At 58.4% G+C, this 15,418-nt stretch overlaps 2 protein-coding genes across 3 annotated transcripts in view; both read right to left on the bottom strand.

Annotated features, from left to right (window-relative positions):
* RAB40C (RAB40C, member RAS oncogene family) overlaps positions 1-5,774 on the bottom strand; it is a 45,910-nt gene extending 40,136 nt beyond the window's left edge. Inside the window, exon 1 of one of the 2 annotated variants that reach the window (XM_054390966.1) lies at positions 5,621-5,774. In XM_054390966.1, the coding sequence (XP_054246941.1) occupies positions 5,621-5,774 (154 nt within the window). The remainder of the gene's footprint in view (positions 1-5,620) is intronic. The other variant, XM_054390968.1, reaches the window with a different exon arrangement.
* An 8,428-nt stretch (positions 5,775-14,202) lies between these two features.
* The window catches only part of PIGQ (phosphatidylinositol glycan anchor biosynthesis class Q), a 44,055-nt gene continuing 42,839 nt past the window's right edge, over positions 14,203-15,418 (bottom strand). Inside the window, exon 10 of the mRNA XM_054391063.1 lies at positions 14,203-14,464. Within this exon, the coding sequence (XP_054247038.1) occupies positions 14,312-14,464 (153 nt within the window). The 3' untranslated portion in view covers positions 14,203-14,311. The remainder of the gene's footprint in view (positions 14,465-15,418) is intronic.

Genomic DNA, 15,418 nt, shown 5'->3' with positions numbered 1-15,418 from the left:
TGGAGGCCTGGAGCAGGCTGCCGAGAGAGGTTGTGGAGTCTCCTTGTGTGGAGACATTCAAGACTCTCCTGGCTGTGTCCCTATGTGCCCTGCCCTGGGTCCCCTGCTCTGGCAGGGGGTTGGACTGGATGAGCTCCAGAGGTCCCTTCCAGCCCCTCATGTTCTGTGATTCTGTGACAAAGGCACTAAGCCCTGCTAAGGGATGGGGTGGAGAGAAGGCACTGGGGCTCTCAGCAGCAGGGCAGGGCAAGGCTTTCCTTTTGGCTTTATCTTCAGGAGATCAGAGTGGGGCCATAAGGCTTGGTCCTCATCACTTTCTCAGTATAAGCTGAGGGAGGGAGGGGGGGGAAAATCCCATCCCCCTTCCAGTCCAAGCCATCTGCTCAGACCCATGCTCTCCTCTCCCCCTGGCACACACTGCTCCTCTCCTGTGGGAGCAGCAGCAGGTGAGGGGGAAGGCTCCCATCACGTGAGGCTGGAGCCCAGCACCCTCACCACTGTGTGGTGGCAGCAGCCCTTGGCCCTATTTCTGGGCACTGCCTGCTGGAGCAGTGCTGGCACTCCTGCCTGCTTCCCATGAGGGAGTCCTCTCCTGACTCACCCCCTCTGCATGCAGCTCTCAGCCAAGCCAACAAACCAGCTGGGCAGGATCATTTCAGCACAGGCACATGAAGGACTGGGGATGTGAGACACAGCAGTGACAAAGCCACAGGGCCTTCAGGTGAGGGACAGCTTCATCCTCCTCCTGCAGGGCATGGACACCTCCCTGCTCTCACACACAGCTCCACCACACCTCCCTGTCCAAAACCTCCCTGCAACCAGAGACAGATTTATGCTGGGAGAGGGGAGATTAAGAGTGGAGAAGAGGAAGGAATTCTTTGCAGTGAGGGTGGTGAGAGACTGGCACAGGTTGCCCAGGGAGGTGGTGGAAGCCTCATCCCTGGAGGTGTTTGCAGCCAGGCTGGATGAGACCTTGAGCAAGCTGGGCTGGTGGGAGGTGTCCCTGCCCATGGGATCTTTAAGGTCCCTTCCAACCCAAACCATTCTCTGATTCTATGTTTCTGTCCTGCTTTAGCACTTGGGGATGGGTAAGGACAGAGTCCAGGTAGCAGTTTAAGCATGGAAGTGACAAGTGCTCAGTGTTCTGACTCACAGCCATGGGGAGGGCAAGCACCTGTGCCCTGAGTCAGCCCTGACACCACAGCTCACAGCAGAGGGGCCAGGGCAGCCCCCCCTGCACCCCAGGAGCAGGAGTGTGTGCTGAGAGAAGAGGGCATTGGGGGCACAGGCAGGACCTGCAGCTCCCAGATGAGGTCCTCGAGGGGTTCAGAGCAGCTGTGGGGCTCCACGGGTGGCAGCCTGCAGCCACCACTGTGCATGTGGAATGCCAGGGAACTGAAAGCTGGGCAGGGGAACACCAGCGGGAACCCAGAACATGGATGTTCTCCCAAAAGCCCACGTCTACCACACCACCACTAAGGCTTAATTCAGGGCCTTTGTGGATTGCTAAGGGAAAGCAAAAAAGTAAGCACAGCTCAGTCACAAACCCTCCTGGCTGGGAGGTGACAACATCCAGGCACAGGGCATAAGCTCTCTGCAGGCCTCATGCTCCTCAGAAACTTCAGCATGAGCCTAGTAAAAACCACAAAGGTGACAGCTGGACCTCAACTGCCTCCTCAAAATGCTGTTCCCATGTCAGCAGAAGGTTGGCACCCAGGGATTTGCAGCTCAGCCTCAGCGATGGGCAGGGACATCACTCATGCCCTGTACTGCAAAGGCCAACAGCAACCTTGACTCATACCCCAGAACCCCAGCAGGGTGGGGCTGGAAGGGACCTCTGGAGCTCCCCCAGCCCAAGCCCTGCTCCAGCAGGGCACCCACAGCAGCTTGCCCAGGAGCACAATGCCCAGGGGGGGTTGGAAGCTCTCCACACAAGGACACTCCACAACCTCTCTGGCCAGCCTGCTCCAGCCCTCCAGCACCCTCACACCAAACAACTTTCTCCTCCTGCTCACATCCAACCTCCTGCCTGCCACTTTGTGCCCCTCGCCCCTTGTGCTGGCCCTGGGCACCACTGAGCAGAGTCTGGCCCCAGCCTCTTGCCCCCCACAGCTCCTTTAGCTCTTGCTGAGCATTGCTCAGCTGCCCTCTGGGGCTGCTCTTCTGCAGGCTCTCAGCCCCAGGGCTCTCAGCCTTTGCTGCTCACAGAGCTGCTCCAGGCCCCTCAGCAGCTCTGCAGCCTCCCCTGGACTCTCTCCAGCAGTTCTCTGTCTCTCCTGAACTGGGGAGCCTAAAACTAGACCCAGTGCTCCAGCTGTGGCCTCCCTAGGGCAGAGCAGATAGGGAGAACCTCCCTTGACCTGTTGGCCACACTCCTTTTCATGCACCCCAGGACACCATTGCCCTTCTTGGCCACACAAGCAACTGCTCCTCTGGAGCAGCTGAATTTCTAACACTGATTTAAATAAAGGACATTGCTGAGGTCCTGCTGCAGCCAGCAGGAACCAGGGTGTCTAATTTGAGAGGTGCCTGATTTAGCAGGAGGCGCTGGGCTGGGCTGGGTGCTTCTGCTCAGGGATCTTGAAAAAGGTTGGACAGAAGCATCTATGAGGCTTGCAGAGTGAAACAGCTCCTGCTGTACCCAAAGCTTTCAGATCCAGGTGTCCCTGCCCATGGCAGTGGGGTTGGAACTAGATGATCCTTGTGGTCCCTTCCAACCCTGACTGATTCTGTCCTGGACTCAAGCAAGCAGAGGCTGCCTGCTGACAGCTGGCAGAAGCAGTGCTGGCAGGACAAGGGCTGCCTCATCCTCTGTGCCCACTGCTCCAGCACCCAGATGCCCACAGAGAGGAGACCTCAAACTCTTTTCTAGAGGCCAAGCGTCCAGCAGCAAAACTGCAGAGCTTCATTTACAGAGCATCACTCTTAGAGAGCTGGAAGGACAACCCTTGTCAGATGTCACTTCAAAGCCCTGTGTGACAACAGCTGGAACTGGCCACAGTCACAGCAGCAGACCCCAAGGAGACAGGGAGGGAACAACAGCTTCACCCCTCCCCAGCAGGGATCTCTGCTTGACAAGTGCTGTCCCAACCACAGGATCAAGCTAGAACAAGGTGGACAGATCAAACATGTAGTAGATGATGATAGAAAAGTTATTTCACTCTGGGATGTGAGGTCTGGGAGGGGATGAGGATACACTTAAGAGTTATAGAATGGTAGGGGTTGGGAGGGACCTCTGAAGATTGATCCCAACCCTTCTGCCAGAGCAGGGTCACCCAGAACACATCCAGATGGAGCTTGAATCTCTCCAGACAAGGAGACTCCACAACCTCTCTGGGCAGCCTGCTCCAGGCCTCCAGCACCATCACACCAAAGAATTTTCTCCTCGTGTTGAGGTGGAACCTCCTGGGTGCCAGTTTGTATCCACTGCTCCTTGTCCAGTCACAGGGCACCATTAAAAAGAGCCTGGCCCCTTCCTTTTGTCTCCCACCCCTCAGATACTGATAGACATTAATCAGATCCCCTCTCAGGCTGCTCTTTATCAGCCTAACCAGCCCTGGGGCTCTCAGCCTTTCCTCCTCACACAGATGTTGCAGTCCCTTCATCATTCTTGTAGCCTCCACTGGACTCTCTCCAGCAGTTCCCTGCCCCTCTTGAATTGGGGAACCCAAAACTGGACACAATACTCCAGATGTGGTCTCTCCAGGGCAGAGTAGAGGGGGAGGAGAGCCCTCTTTGACCTGCTGGCCAGACTCTTCTTAATGCAACCCAGGAGACCACTGCCCCCCTTGCCACAAGCAGTAAAAGAGGCTCTGGGTAACATTCCCTCATGGCAGTTTTGGGACAGCTTCAGGCATGTGTCAAAAAGGAAGCCAGACACAGGCTGCTGACAACATCTAAGTGTCCTTCCCATCAGGGGATGGTCCCTGCCCAGGCTGGCTGAAAGCAGGCTGGCAGAGACCTGTGCCCTATCACTGCACACATCCCAGCTGTGCCAGGGATGGAGGGAGTTTGCTTGCCAAGGCTGCCAGGACCATCAGCAGTGTCAAATGCAGTCAGATCTCATAGCCACTCCCTCTGCTTATCCCAAAGGCTTTGCAGGAACACCAGAATCAGAGACCGCCAGGGCATGCACTACTGGGAACAGGCTGTGACCTCCTCCTCTGGTCAGCAATGGGTTCAGCTGCCCACAGAAGCTTCTGAAAATGAGTTCACTGAGACTTCCATCTCCAGAGGAAAGCTGAGGGTATAGTGTTATAGAACAGCTGGTACAGAGACAAAGCTTTATGAAGGTATTCAAGAGGCCACCACCAACTCCCTCTGCAGTCGCACTCATCGCTCACTCCTGCATCAGCCACTTCAGCACAGCGCTCACAGCCACTGCCACCAGCAGCCAGCTCCAGCTTTAACACCTCACTTCCATCCACCACACTGTTCACCCCTCTCTGCTTAGCCAACCTGAACCCCAAAAAGCAGCTCCACAGCTCCCAGATGAGGCAGCGGAGTCCCCAGCTCTCTTCAGGGAAGCTCAGAAGCGCCAAGCACCTCCTCGAAGGCAAACCACACCGGCCCAGCCAGACACCCAAGGGGATGAGTGCTGCCACAACCTCCTCATTCCCAGATTTGCTGCTCTCATTTCACAAGCAGCCTGGCTTCTGAGTCACCACCTCCCTGTAAATCTCTGCAGAGCAGGTGCCTGCTTGCATCAGCTCCTCCAGAGCTGGGAGTAGCTGTGAGGAGTGAGCACAGGGTGAGGAACCAAGCCACGCTCTGAATCCAGCCAGCTCCCAGGCAGAGCACTGACAAGCAGCCCATGTGGCTCAGCCTCCTGCTTACAGGCAACGCTAAGCACCACCTGCTCCAGCGATGATGCAGGGGCTGAACGGGATGGCCTCTGTCGAGGCCCTTGGGGACCTTATTTCGCATGGAGGCTGGGGGGGGGCAGGAAGGATGACAGATTGAAAACCAGCCCAGGACCTGCACCCTGCCAGGCTATGTCATGCTTTAGCCGCGGCGAGGGGACGCAGGAAATAGCACAGCGCCACTCCTTGGCTCTTAATTACGGTCTTGTGACACCGTAGTTAATGGTCTGTCATGGGCTCCATTAGAAACCTCGATGTTTGCGGGAGGCGGACCGCGATAGGCAGCTACCGAGCGAGAGCCGCTCAGGCCTGGACAGCAGGCTTCAGTTCTTTTGTTTTACAGACCTCGCTTCCTCCGGCACAGCGCGGGGCTGGCAGCAGGGCGTCTGGGCACAGCTCTGCCCGGGAAGGGTCCGGCTGCCCTGCGGGATGCGGGCATCCCAGCGATTACACCGGGCACGACCCCACCGCTGCCTCACCGGCCAAATCCTCCTGCAAAGGTTGACGATTTTAAAGCACAGCCACGGCCTTCCCCATGGCACAGCCCCTGGGAAACCACGCTGCGCTCCCAGGGAGCGAAAATAAACAAAGAAAAAAGCAAAACAAGCCCTCCCGCCCCACCGCTGCACCCCCCCGCGGGCACTAACCCGTCGCACGGGTCCCTGTTGCTGCCAGTCACCGGTGCTGCAGCTCCGCTCCGGCCCGGGGCCCCCCGTGAGGCCGCGGGTGGGTGGGATCCTGCCCCCCAGCTCCCTTACCGTTGCTGTAGGCGTAGGGGGACTCGGAGGCCCCGTCCTGCAGGCTCTCCAGGATCTCCCCCTTGCCCACGTCGCTGTCCCCCACCAGCAGGAACTTGAGGAGGTAATCGTAGCTCTTCACCGGGCTGCCCTGGGTTCCCATCCTCCCTCTCATCGGCGGGGAGGCTCGATCCGCATCCTCCGGCCGCCGGCCTGAGCGCGGGCTCCGGCCCCGCTCTGGGGACACCGCCGGGCCTCTGCCCCCGCCGCAGCTCACAGCCGGCCCTCCGCCTCGCCTCGCATCTTCCGCCCAGGGACGCGCTGGGGACCTGCGGCGGGAGGAGGAGGAGATGGGGCGGAGGAGGAGGGGAGGAGAAGGTGCCTGGCCCCACCGGCTCCTCAGCGCCCCCCGCCGCTGACAAAGCCCCCGCGCCCGCCCCCACAAAGCGCCGCCGCCCCACCAAAGCCCCGCGGCCCGAACCCGTCGAGCCAGAGCTCAGCACCGCCCGCGCCCGCTCACCCACCTGAGGGCCGGGACCACCGGGGCCGGGCCGGGCCGCGCCGCGTAGCCCCTCCAGGGCCGCAGCCTTCGCGCAGCGCCCGCAGGGGCCGAGGAGAGGCGGTGGCAGAGACCAACCCCCCGCCCGGCTGCCGCAGCTCTCATTGGTTCAGAGTCTCGTCTGTCAAATCTGGCCACGCCCCGGCGCAGCTGAGCCCCTTCCATAGGCTCAGAGTTGCGTCTGTCAAAGCTGGCCACGCCCCAGCACGGCTGAGTTGTTTCCATAGGCTCCGATAGACGTCGATCAAAGGTGGCCACGCCCGGTGCGGCCGGAGCGGGCGGAGCGTGGGTCGCGGCGTGCCCTGCGGCGCGGAGCAGGATGGGAGAGCGAGGCCGTGGCGGGAGCCGTGCTTCGGGACACCGGCGGCAGGACAGCGCTGCGGCCTCGGAGGGCTGCGGCACGGCCATAGATCCCTCTGCCCTCTGAACACTGCCGGGTGGAGGTCGAAACCAGTGGTGTCCCTTGGGTCCCTACTGGGACCAGCTGTCTCCTGTGTCTTCATCAATGACCTGCGCAGTGGGATTGAGGCACCCGCAGCAGTTTGCAGGTGAAACACCTGAGCGATGGGATCCAGCCAGAGGGACCTGGGCTGGTCCCCAGCAGTGTGGGCAGCAGGGAGGGGATTCTGCCCCTCTGCTGTGCCTGCTGAGGCCTCCCCTGCAGTGCTGGGGCAGCTCTGGAGTCCTCAGCACAGACAGGGAGCTGTGGAAGCAGGGCCAGAGGAGGCCACAGCAGTGCTGGCAGGGTGGAAGCCCTCTGCTGGGAGGCCAGGCTGGGAGAGTTGGGGTTGTTCAGCCTGGAGAGGAGAAGGCTCCAGGGAGACCTTCTGGTGGCCTTGCAGTGCTTCAAGAAGCCAGAAGGAAGCTGGGGACAGAGTTTTTCTCAGGGCCTGTTGGGACAGGCCAAGGGGGGATGGTTGGAAGTGAAAGAGGGAGACTGAGAGTGGAGAGAAGGGAGAAATGTTTGGCAGTGAGGGTGGGGAGAGCCTGGCCCAGGCTGCCCAGAGAGGTGGGAGCTGCCCCATGGTTGGCAGCAGTGCAGGGCAGGTTGGGTGGGGCTGGGAGCAGCCTGCTCTGGCTGCAGCTGTCCCTGCTGGCTGCAGGGGTTGGGCTGGATGAGCTGGAAAGATCCTTCCCAGCCCAAATTAATGAATGATTCTTATGATTCTATGGTCCAGTTAGAGGGATGGGTGCAGGGTGAGATCCTTTTCCTGTTAACCTCACTGCCCATCACTGCCAAACCACCCTGAAAACATCTCCACTGGAGCATAGGAGGTCCTGGGAGGGCTGGAAAGGGCTGTGTCTTGCCGTGGGGTGCTGGGTCCACCCCAGTTTTGGTGACAGTGGACAAGCAAGGACATGGTCAGGGGGTGCAGGGACCTCACAGATGCCAGTGACCTGCTCAGCTCCATGCCCATGGGCCAGTGCAGGGTGAAAGCAGTGATGGGGGTACAGGCCCATCATGCTCCAGCACTCTTCACCTTCTGTGTGTGGACAGCAGAGATCTGCTAACTATCCCCCCAAGGCCTCAGGACTGTGGCTGAGCCTGCTTGGACCAGCCGAGCCTCTAGTCAGGACTTTGACAGCTAACACTGCTGAGGCAGCCACAAGGGTGCTGGGTGGTGACTCTAGAAGAGCTGCATTTGCCTCCCAACATTTTATTTCATTTAAGTCCTGATTAAAAGGTTGAATTCATCAAAAATTCCACACCAGTCTCTCATCTGAGGAGAGGCTGAAGGGAGCTGGGGCTGGGCAGTCTGGAGAAGAGGAGGCTGAGGGGAGGCTTTATGAATGCTTACAAATATCTCAGGGGTGTCAGCAGGCTGGGGCCAGACTCTTCTCAGTGCTCCCCAGGGACAGGACAAGAGGCAATGAGCACAAACCTGACCATAGGAAGTTCCATCTAAACATGAGGAGGAACTTCTGTGCTGTGAGGGTGGCAGAGCCCTGGAGCAGGCTGCCCAGAGAGGTTGTGGAGTCTCCTTCTGTGGAGACCTTCCAACCCCACCTGGATGTGCCCTGCTCTGGCAGCGGGGTTGGACTCAATCTTCAGAGGTTCTCCATCCCAAAGCTCCCTCACACAAGCACTTCCAACCAGTACATGCAGACTCTTTCTGGTCCCAGCTGTGTGGACCTGCTGGCACAGCCCTGCTGGCACCCAGAACAGCTCTGCCCAGTCCTTCTGGCTACAGAAATGGTGCCATGGTGAGCACAGAGCTGGTGACAGGGCCAGAGCTTGTTCCTGGACTTTGGAAGCTGGAGTGCTGTGCTGGGAGGGGAGTCACCTTCAGATGGGCACATTTGAAACCTAACAGGGCCTTGGTGCTGCTCAGCACTTGGTAGTTCATGTGAAGGCAAAGAGAAAATGAGCTGCTTGAGCCCCAGCACTGCCAGCTGCACACACACAGACCTGCAACTCAGCTCGCAATGTTTCTTGCAAAATCCTTTATTTAAAACCAGGAAACACTCTCAGGAGAAGGATCAGCTGCAACAGTTGTGAGCTGGAGGGGCAAGAGGCTGGGGCCAGACTCTGCTCAGTGGTGCCCAGGGCCAGCACAAGGGGCAAGGGGCACAAAGTGGCAGGCAGGAGGTTGGATGTGAGCAGGAGGAGAAAGTTGTTTGGTGTGAGGGTGCTGGAGGGCTGGAGCAGGCTGGCCAGAGAGGTTGTGGAGTGTCCTTGTGTGGAGAGCTTCCAACCCCCCCTGGGCATTGTGCTCCTGGGCAAGCTGCTGTGGGTGCCCTGCTGGAGCAGGGCTTGGGCTGGGGGAGCTCCAGAGCTCCCTTCCAACCTCACCCTGCTGGGATTCTGTGATTTCCCCTGAGCCAGATGCTCAAAGCACACTCAGGAGGGGAGACACACACAGGGCCCCTCCATGCACAGTGAGTGTACAGCAGGACCTGGCTCTGGAACAAGTTCTGCACCAGGAGGCTGCTGGAACACTGGAACAGGTTGTCCAGGGAGGTGGTTGAGGCCCCATCCCTGGAGGTATTCCAGGGTGAGGCTGGACAGGGCTCTGGGCAACCTAATCTAGTGGAGGATGTCCCTGCTGAGTGCAGGAGGTTGGGCTGGAGGAGCTTTGGAGGTCCCTTCCAACACAGACCATTAGTGCCCTGGTCTGCTTGCCCTGGTGGTGGTAGGTGATAAGCTGTACTTGATGATCTCAGAGCTCTATTCCAGCCTCAATAATTCTGTGATGCTTCCCCACCAAGCAGCCACCAGCCCTTCCACCTGCTCCTGGGCTCCATCCCCCAAGTGGAACTGAAGAGGTTAGGTTCTGTCTCTTGCAGCATTCACCATGTCCTGTAACCTCCTCCTGTAGCTTACTGACACAGTGCAGGAGGAGTTGGAGTGTTTCTGGGTTGAGGTCCAGGCCCAGAGGTGGATGAGGACAGGAGGTGAGGCTGCCCAGGCAAAGGGGACAGACCCTTGGAAGCAGCAAACTGTTCCCCTTGGTGACCCAGATGCAGAGCACACTTCTGAAGCAGGAAGGCAGATCAGGAGACCACACAAGAATCCCAGACTGGATTGGGTGGGAAAGAACCTTCCAAGCTCATCCAGTCCAACCCCCCTGCAGTCAGCAGGGACAGCTGCAACCACAGCAGATTGCTCACAGCCTCATCCAATTCAGATCCAAGGTTTGGGTAGGAGGTCAGGTACCTGAGTCCATGATACCACCCCCCACCCTATCTGGGGCTTAGATACCCCCCAAAAGGCAAAGAGGCAGCAAAGTCCCTGAGTGGGGCTGCTCAGGAGAGGGACAACACTGGGCTGCAGATCTCCACCTTGACGCAGAGCTGTGAGCTGTGGGGACTCCTAGCTCAGTGTAACACCAGGACAGGACCAGAGGCAAGGGGCAGGAACTGAGACACCCCAAACCCTGTCTGAGCAGCAGGGAACACCTCTACACCTCTTTCCTGTCAGGGTGACCAAGCACTGGCACAGCTTGTCCAGGGAGGTGCTGGAATCTCCACCCTTGGAGACAGCCAAAAGCCACTGGGCATGATCCTAGGCAGCAGGCTTTGGGTGGCCCTGCTGGAGTAAGGGGATTGGACCAGATGATCTTGAGAGGCTCCTTCCAGGCTCCACCTGTTTGTGATTCTGTTGTGGTGTACAACCAGGTCCTGGGGTGCATTCAGAAGAGTGTGGTCAGCAGGGCAAGGGAAGTTGTCCTCCACCTCTACTCTGCCCTAGCAAGACCACATCTGGAGTCCTGGGCCCAGTTCTGGGCTCCCCAGTTCAGGAGAGACAGAGAACTGCTGGAGAGAGTCCAGGGGAGACTGCAGAGCTGCTGAGGGGCCTGGAGCAGCTCTGTGAGGAGCAAAGGCTGAGAGCCCTGGGGCTGAGAGCCTGCAGAAGAGCAGCCCCAGAGGGGACTGAGCAATGCTCAGCAAGAGCTAAAGGAGCTGTGGGGGGCAAGAGCCTGGGGCCAGCACTGGGAAACACAAAGTGGAAGAAATAATCATAAGGAAATGAAGTACCACAAGAAATCTGCACAATTACAGCCTTTGGATGATGGTTGGCAAAGACTGCTTGGGCTGCTGGGAGGGATATGTGCTGGGAGCCAGAAGACCTGAAATCTTTAACTACTTCTCATCCAAGGACTGATAATCTGGACCTGAGGATAGCATCACAGCATAGTTTGGGTTGGAAAAGCTCTCCAAGCTCATCAACATCAGCCCAACCCCACCATGGACACCAAACCCTGGCCCCAAGTGCCATGGCCACAGGGTTCTGGAACACCTCCAGGGATGGGGACTCCACCACCTCCCTGGGCAGCCTCTTCCAGTCCCTGACCACTCTTGCAGCAAAGACATTTCTCCTCCTCTCCAACCTAACCTCCCCTGGCACACTTTCAGGCCATTTCTTATTCTTCTATCCCCTGAGCCTAGGGAGCAGAGCCCAAGCCCCAGCTGGCTCCAGCCTCCTCTCAGGGAGCTGCAGAGAGCAATGAGGTCTCCCTCAGCCTCCTCTTCTCCAGGCTCAACACCCCCAGCTCCCTCAGCTGCTCCTCCCCAGCCCTCTTCTCCAGACCCTTCCCTAGCTCTGTTCCCCTTCTCTGGACCTGCTCCAGCTCCTCAATGTCCTTCTGGGAGTGAGGAGCCCAGAACTGACCCCAGTAAATAAATGAGACCCTGACCCCCCCTGCAGCTTCTTCCCTGAGGAAATGGCAGCACTGGGCCAGTCTGTGCTGCTGTGAAGATGCTGCTGACCCCAGCTCCTAATGAGAGAGGTGAGCTCAGGTCCAAGCCCCCAGCTCAGGATGTCTGCTCAGTTGTTGTCCTGTCCCTGTGCAGTCGGAAAAGGGTGGGGGCAGAGTCTTGCTCAGCAGAGACTGGAGAGGAAGAGGAGAGCCATGGCAGGCAGCCAGCAGGACAGACTCCTAGGCTCAGACACCAAGGTGGGAAGGAGAATGCTGAGGGTGAGGAACAGCAAGAGAGCTCAGGCAGCAGCTCTGCATGGCACAGAACTGTACCCACAAGGGTTGGTCACTTCCCAGCTGGGCTGTCAGGTCCCAGCTCCAGTGCTCTGGTGCAGAACATCCAGGCTGAGCTGGTGGCAGTGTGAGGAGAAGTCCAAAGCAGGGCTGGAATCAACTGAGCTGCTGAGGGCACTGCAACAGCTCTCATGTGAGGACAGGTGAGGGAGCTGGAGAAGAGGAGGCTCAGGGGGGGTCTGGTGAATGCTTACAAATATCTCAGGGGTGTCAGCAGGCTGGGGCCAGACTCTTCTCAGTGCTCCCCAGGGACAGGACAAGAGCTCAAGCAATGAGCACAAACCTGACCCTAGGAAGTTCCATCTAAACATGAGGAAGAATTTCTGCACTGTGAGGGTGGCAGAGCCCTGGAGCAGGCTGCTCAGAGAGGTTGTGGAGTCTCCTTCTGTGGAGGCTTCCAACTCCACCTGGATGTGTTCCTGTGTGCCCTGCCCTGGGTGCCCTGCCTGGCAGGGGGGTTGGACTGGATGCTCTCCAGAGGTCCCTTCCATCCCCTGCCATGCTGTGATTTTACCATCCCCCAGGCAGTATCAGCCTCTCACACAGGGACCCAGCACTGGAGCACCCAATATGCCTGGCAGGTTCCCAACAGGCAGAGCAGGCTTGCTGGTTTGCATGGCTCTGTGCTGTCCCTGGGGCTTTTGGGTCACTTGATCCTAAAGGACAGCCACAGTTAGGACCCTGGCGTGCTGTCTGTCTGGGCTCCCAGTAAGATCTCAGAGCCAGGATATTAGGAGCATTATTTTCACAAGACCAAAAATAATCCAGGTTCTGGCAGCAGGCAGCAAAGCAAAGGGTGCAGGCGTGGGAGGAAGCAGCAGACTGATGTCATTTAGTAGCTGCACTGGAAACATGAGAGGGACAGGAGGTGTGGATCTGCTCTGCTGAGTGTCACTCAGGATGGGTCCCCAGGATTCTGAATAAAGCTGCAGTGGAAAACACCTTTCAGGCTGTCACAACCTGGAGTTGTTCATGCCTGGAGTGGAGAGAAACACTTAGAATCCCAGAATGGGTTGGTTTGAAGGGACCTTCAAGATCATCCAGCTCCAACCCTCTGTCATGGGCAGGGACACCTCCCACCAGCCCAGGCTGCTCAAGGCCTCATCCAGCCTGGCCTTCAACACCTCCAGGGAGGGCACAGCCACAGCCTCCCTGGGCAACCTGTGCCAGTGTCTCCCCACCCTCACTGCAAAGAATTTCTTCCTCCTCTCCACTCTCACTCTCCCCTCTCCCAGCTCAAAGCCATTGTCCCTCATCCTGCCACTCCCAGTCCTTGTCCCAAGTCCCTCCCCAGCTCTCCTGGAGCCTTTCAGGTCCTGGAAGGCTGCTCTGAGGTCTGCCTGGAGCCTTCTCTTCTCCAGGCTGCACAGCCCCAACTCTCCCAGCCTGTCCCCACAGGGGAGCTTCTCCAGCCCTCTGATCATCTTCATGGTCTCCTCTGGCCCCTCTCCAGCAGCTCCAGGTCCTTCTTGTGTCACACCACAAAGTACCCAGTGGGACATCACAGTGCTGTGCTCAGAAGCATCCTCCCCAAGACAGGGGATGGAAGACTCACACCAAAGTGAGAGCACAGTGAGTGCAGGACACCAAACCCCATGGAGGGGGTAGCATCCCAAGCAGGAATTCTCTGCCAAGGAAAACCTGGCTGCAGCTGCAGTGGCTTTCAATGCCCCACCTCTGAGATGACTTCCAGACCCCTCCACTGTCACAAGGTGCAAAAGCTGAGGCACCACATGGGCAGGCTCTCAGCTGGGCCCTGAGCAAGAGGAGGGTGCAGTGGCACTGTGATGACACAGCACACACTCCCTGGGCTGGGGAAGCTGTCCAAGAGCTGAGCTGCTGCTCTCCTCTGGCAGAGCCAAGCCCCTCCAGCCAGGGCTGGCCCTGTTTGCCTGGCACTGGCACCAAGGGAAGGAGCCCAGAGCCCTGGCAGAGCTCTGGCTGCAGAGCTGAGCAGCCTGGGGGCTGAGCCCTATGCTCAGCACATCAGTTCTGGTGTCAGCTCAGGGCTCAGCCCCCACAAAGGACTCTGCTTTCCAGCACAGGTAGCTGACCCCCCCAAGTGCACCAAGGTAGAGCAGGCTGAGTTCTGGGCCTCCAGCCCCACTGCTGGGGTGTGCTGTGGGGCTGAACCCCATCTCAGCCACGAAGAGAAGCATAAACCCCCCCCCTGAGGACAGACAACCCAGTGCAGGACTCAACCAGCTGAGCCTCCAGCCTGGCTTTCATCATCCAGCTTGAAGGCTGAAGCAGAAAAGGTCCAAGATACCCTTTGGCACCTCAGTGTTGTGGCTTTGCAGCTCCCTAAGGGCTGATTTAACACAGCCCTGGGTGCTCACATGGAAGGAGATCATCATCACCATCACCATCATCATCATCCATCCATTCAGGAGGTACTTCCTCACCCACACCAAACGCTGCTCTCAGGAGGCACTGAAGGGTTTCAGCTTTGGCTTCAAGAAGCCTTCCCAGCATAGTCCACAGACAGAGTGTGAGGGGAAGAGGAGAGTTGGAAAATCATATTGAAAAACACTTGCCTCAAAAAACTGCCCCACCTCCTGCCCAGCCCCTAAGGGCAGGCATCAGGGCTCAGGTGAGGCTTTGGTCCAAAGGCAGGAGGATCCAACATGGTTTGCTGACCAAGCTTCACTGCTGCCTTCAGTCCTGCTTCTCTCCTTTGTGCTTCCAAGGGTAGATCAGCTCCCCAAGGAACAGCTTCTTGCAGAGGGATGCCCAGGAGTCCTTAGGGTAGCAGCTGTAGGTTGGCAGCCTGTAGGTCTGTACCACGCTGCCATATGACAGAGGATTGATCTGTGAGGACACAGAGGGACAGGTTGGGAGGGCAGCACCAAGGAGAAGGAGCTGGGGGTGCTGGTGGGCAGCAAGTTCTGCAGGGGACAGCAATGTGCCCTGGGGGGCAAGAAGGCCAAGGGGGTCCTGGGGGGCATTCAGCAGAGTGTGGCCAGCAGAGCCAGGGAGGTTCTCCTCCCCCTCTGCTCTGCCCTGCTGAGACCTCCCCTGGAATATTGCATCCAGTTGTGGGCTGCCCAGGTCAGGAGGGACAGGGATCTGCTGGAGAGAGTCCAAGGGAGGGCTGCAAGGATGCTGAAGGGCCTGGAGCACTGCCTGGGGAGGAGAGGCTGAGAGCCCTGGGAGTGTTCAGTCTGGAGAGGAGAAGGCTGAGAGGGATCTGATCAATGTCTGTCAATAGCTGAGGGCTGGGGGTCAGGAAGGAAGGGACAGGGCCAGGCTCTGCTCACTGTGCCCTGGGATAGGCCAAGGGGCAATGGATGGAAACCACAGCACAGGAGGTTCCAGCTCAACATGAGGAGGAACTTCTGCACAGGGAGGGTCCCAGAGCCCTGGAGCAGGCTGCCCAGAGAGGTTGTGGAGTCTCCTTCTCTGGAGCCTTCCCAGCCCTGTCTGGATGTGTTCCTGTGTGACCTGTGCTGGATTCCATGCTCCTGCTCTGGCAGGGGGTTGGACTGGAAGATCTCCAGAGGTCCCTTCCAACCCCTGACATCTTGTGAGCTGTGACAGCAGCAAGATGTGTTGTAGGAAGAACCACAGGAAGCTGGGGAGGGCAAGAGCCATTAACCAGCACTGCCAGGGCACCACTGAGCCATGGCCCTCAGCACCACATCTCCACAGCTCTGAAACCCCTCCAGGGATGGGGACTCCACCACTACCCTGGGCAGCCTGGGCCAGGCCTTGACAACCCTCAAGGGGAAGAAATTGTTCCTCATGGCCAACCTGAACCTCCCC

Source organism: Indicator indicator, chromosome 22 (genome assembly GCF_027791375.1).
Source record: "Indicator indicator isolate 239-I01 chromosome 22, UM_Iind_1.1, whole genome shotgun sequence".
Classification (NCBI taxonomy): Eukaryota; Metazoa; Chordata; class Aves; order Piciformes; family Indicatoridae; genus Indicator; species Indicator indicator.
This window is presented reverse-complemented; position numbering and strand designations above follow the sequence as displayed.